This window comes from Oncorhynchus clarkii, chromosome 6, assembly GCF_045791955.1.
Source record: "Oncorhynchus clarkii lewisi isolate Uvic-CL-2024 chromosome 6, UVic_Ocla_1.0, whole genome shotgun sequence".
Classification (NCBI taxonomy): domain Eukaryota; kingdom Metazoa; phylum Chordata; class Actinopteri; order Salmoniformes; family Salmonidae; genus Oncorhynchus; species Oncorhynchus clarkii.
In genome coordinates, this window is record NC_092152.1 from 82,375,756 (window position 1) to 82,379,230 (window position 3,475).

The window sequence follows — 3,475 nt, forward strand, 5'->3', positions numbered from 1 at the left end:
TTATTATGGTGTGTGTAGTACAGGGTAGTTATTATGGTGTGTGTAGTTCAGGGTAGTTATTATGGTGTGTGTAGTACAGGGTAGTTATTATGGTGTGTGTAGTACAGGGTAGTTATTATGGTGTGTGTAGATCAGGGTAGTTATTATGGTGTGTGTAGATCGGGGTAGTTATTATGGTGTGTGTAGATCAGGGTAGTTATTATGGTGTGTGTAGTACAGGGTAGTTATTATGGTATGTGTAGTTCAGGGTAGTTATTATGGTGTGTGTAGATCGGGGTAGTTATTATGGTGTGTGTAGATCAGGGTAGTTATTACGGTGTGTGTAGTACTGGGTATTTATTATGGTATGTGTAGTTCAGGGTAGTTATTATGGTGTGTGTAGTTCAGGGTAGTTATTATGGTATGTGTAGTTCAGGGTAGTTATTATGGTGTGTGTAGTACAGGGTAGTTATTATGGTGTGTGTAGTTCAGGGTAGTTATTATGGTGTGTGTAATTCAGGGTAGTGTTATGAATGGAAGTGACAGTTGTGTGTGTGTGTGTGTGTGTGTGTGCTACAGTATGAATTCCTGAACACTTAAAACCTCCCAGAAAACAAGCAGGTGAAGGAGAAGTAGTTTACCAGACCGCTGCAGGTGTTGAGGGAGGCAAAAGAGTCGGTGTGGTTGACAATCCATCCCGAGTAGAAGCAGAGCTGGTCTCTGGCCAGGTGCGACCATTTAGGGGGGTCTGTTTCGCCTCCCCTCTCCTCGACCACAAACCCCTCAGACAGAAAAGCGGCATCCCTTTTCAGGCGTAAGTACAGGTCTTTTCCAAAAGCAGGTAAAGAGAAAAATAAGGTGTCCTCCACAGAGTTTAGTCCACCCCGGGAATCGACAGAGCGCTGGCCGCGCCGACGCGCGCTGCGCCTGGATGAGTCATGCAACAGGTGAGCCTCCTCTCCAGAGAGCTCCACGGGGACCACCATGTCCACTAAGTCCGTGTCATAACAGGAGTGATCTATGGGAAAGGAGAAGGGAATAACTTATTAAACATTGAGTGTAACTTTCAGTGTAACTTTCTGTGTCAACGTCTGTTTGAAAACAATATGCTATTGTTTTCATATTGCCAAGTTGTCTTGAGCTGTCTGTGGTGTGATGTAGGCTAGTTATTCAATGACATAGCAGCCTATTTCACAACAAATGGGGAGAATTTTACTATGTATTGGTCATTAAATAAGGCATATTTGGGGTCATCGAACTTATTCAAGTCACTTATTCAACTCATCTCGCATTGTGTGTAACTTCGTTGTGAAAGGGGCGCTGGAAAACGGCAGAGAAAACGCAGACATAGCTGCAGCAAAGTTACTCTTGCAGAGCAGCACAGAACATTTTGAGAGAGAGAGACAGAGGGAGAGAAAAATAAAAGAGAGAGATAGAGGGAGAGAAAAATAAAAGAGAGAGAGATTCCCCAAGCAAACAAAGCCCATTTAAATTGAATTGATCGAGAGAGAGAGAGAGAGAGAGAGGGAGAGAGAGAGAGAGAGAGAGAGAGAGAGAGAGAAAGAGAGATCCGACAACCACTACAGGCTCCCTGGCAAAACAAAGATTCAAAGTTACAAAGTATCTAAAACGCAGGTGTTACATTGTACTTACCAGTCATCGCCTTCACTCCGAAACAGAAGAAGAATATAGACAGGAGAAGCTGCGGAGCATGGCTGTCATACATGATAAAGACTAGCTGTGACTGCAGAGGGTGTACGCGCCTGCACAGCGAACCAGGACTGCAGGGAACTTCCACAAAGTTAGTGAAGTTAATCGGAACTCCAGGCAAAGTGAATTTGAAGCGCTAGACACGCCTGTCGCACTTCGGCACTGCCTCTGCGACCACCGGATTGGTTAGGGTAGTTTAACCAAAACATCTCTAACGTTTGATTGGACAGAAACAACGTCAATCATTGGGGGGCTGCAACTTAACACGTGGTTTTAGTGTAAAGGAGAAAATATTTGGGAATGTTATATATATATATTTTCATGGGTTGTGCAGTGCAGTTGCAATATAACCCACTGTTATTTGATATATGCTTGTTTATGAACTTGTGGGACAAAGTCCACATTAAATGTGTAGGGCCTGTAATAGCCCATCGACAGTATTTTCAGTCCAAGTGTTAGGAATCAATAGGCAACTAAATGAAAGCTGTGAATCAATTCAAGCAGTGCAATTGTAGCCTGTTCAGCCTGCATTTGCTAGACTGATTGAGATGACTGTAGGTCTAGCTGGTTACATGTCTGTTCACAGGCCAAGAAACATGTTGCTTCAATTCAACCTCTTGGATAAAACGAAATACACAAGAAGAAAAGCATGCAGAAATACCACAGTACAAATCACATAGAGGGGCTTTAGCTGGGCTAGCTAATGGACTGTTAAAGTCTCTCATCAGCTCCTAATTGCAAATGGGAAGAAAATGTGTTTCAATTAGTGAGGGAGATATACATCAGTGGTTGGCCTCTGGCAATGTGTCCCAGTTTGATAAGTCAGGATGAAATTCCCAGCCGTCCTGAGTGTGCTTACATTGTCTAATGTACCACAACCAGGACCTGCCTCTGTGTGCCTGTCTGCCTCCCTGTCTGTCTGCCTGTCTGTCTGCTGGTCTGCCTGTCTGCCTGTCTGTGTGCCTGCCTGCCTGCCTGTCTGTCTGTCTGTCTGTCTGTCTGTCTGTCTGTCTGCCTGTCTGTGTGTGTGTCTGTGTGCCTCTCTGCCCATCTGTCTGCCTGTCTGTCTGTCCGTTTGTTTGTCTGTGTGCGCACACTGCTCTTTTCATCAATAACCAAGCGGTTTTCTAGATATAGCCTACAGAGATAAAGGGTGTGGAGAAGGCAATCAGTTTGCCTCTGGCTCCAGCAGGCAGCACAGCCTCTGCATCAGCCACGGTCGAACACTGCCACCAGATATGGATGCAGTCATTTACAATAGGCCAACCCGGTCTATCCTAACCCAGCCCAGAGCCAGCCCCACACACACAAATACTATTCTGTCTATCCAACTACACTGGCAGTCATTTTATTGCCTTTACTGCTTCATTGGTTATGGGTGTGCTTCAGAGCATCAATCACAAACAAATAGACTCAGCCCATTGGAAGACACTTTAACAGATCAGCACTGACCGGACAAAAGCTGATTGGTGGCACTACTGCCGACTCACGTTCCTGTTCATTCGAGTAGAAAAGGGGCTGAAGTAACTGAATTGTGTGAAAGAAGCATGTGTGTGTGTGTGTGTGTGTGTGTGTGTGTGTGTGTGTGTGTGTGTGTGTGTGTGTGTGTGTGTGTGTGTGTGTGTGTGTGTGTGTGTGTGTGTGCGTGCTACACCAGGGCTACATCCCAAATGGCACCCTCTTCCCTATATGGTGCCAGACTTTTGGTCCGAAGTAGTACACTATAAGTGGCAATAGGGTTCCATTTGGGACGTGGCCCTGGTTCAATCTAATTCCAGTGGTAGCC

General features: G+C 45.3%; 1 protein-coding gene across 2 annotated transcripts in view; it reads right to left on the reverse strand.

The window, feature by feature from the left end:
- LOC139411711 (A disintegrin and metalloproteinase with thrombospondin motifs 17-like) overlaps window positions 1-1,765 on the reverse strand; it is a 196,321-nt gene extending 194,556 nt beyond the window's left edge. For both annotated transcript variants that reach the window (XM_071158374.1, XM_071158373.1), the window contains exons 1-2: window positions 1,633-1,765; window positions 621-997 (exon numbers count right to left, since the gene is read on the reverse strand). In XM_071158374.1, coding sequence (XP_071014475.1) covers window positions 621-997; window positions 1,633-1,705 — 450 coding nt within the window. In that variant the 5' untranslated portion in view covers window positions 1,706-1,765. The remainder of the gene's footprint in view (window positions 1-620; window positions 998-1,632) is intronic.
- Between the last annotated feature and the right edge of the window lie 1,710 nt (window positions 1,766-3,475).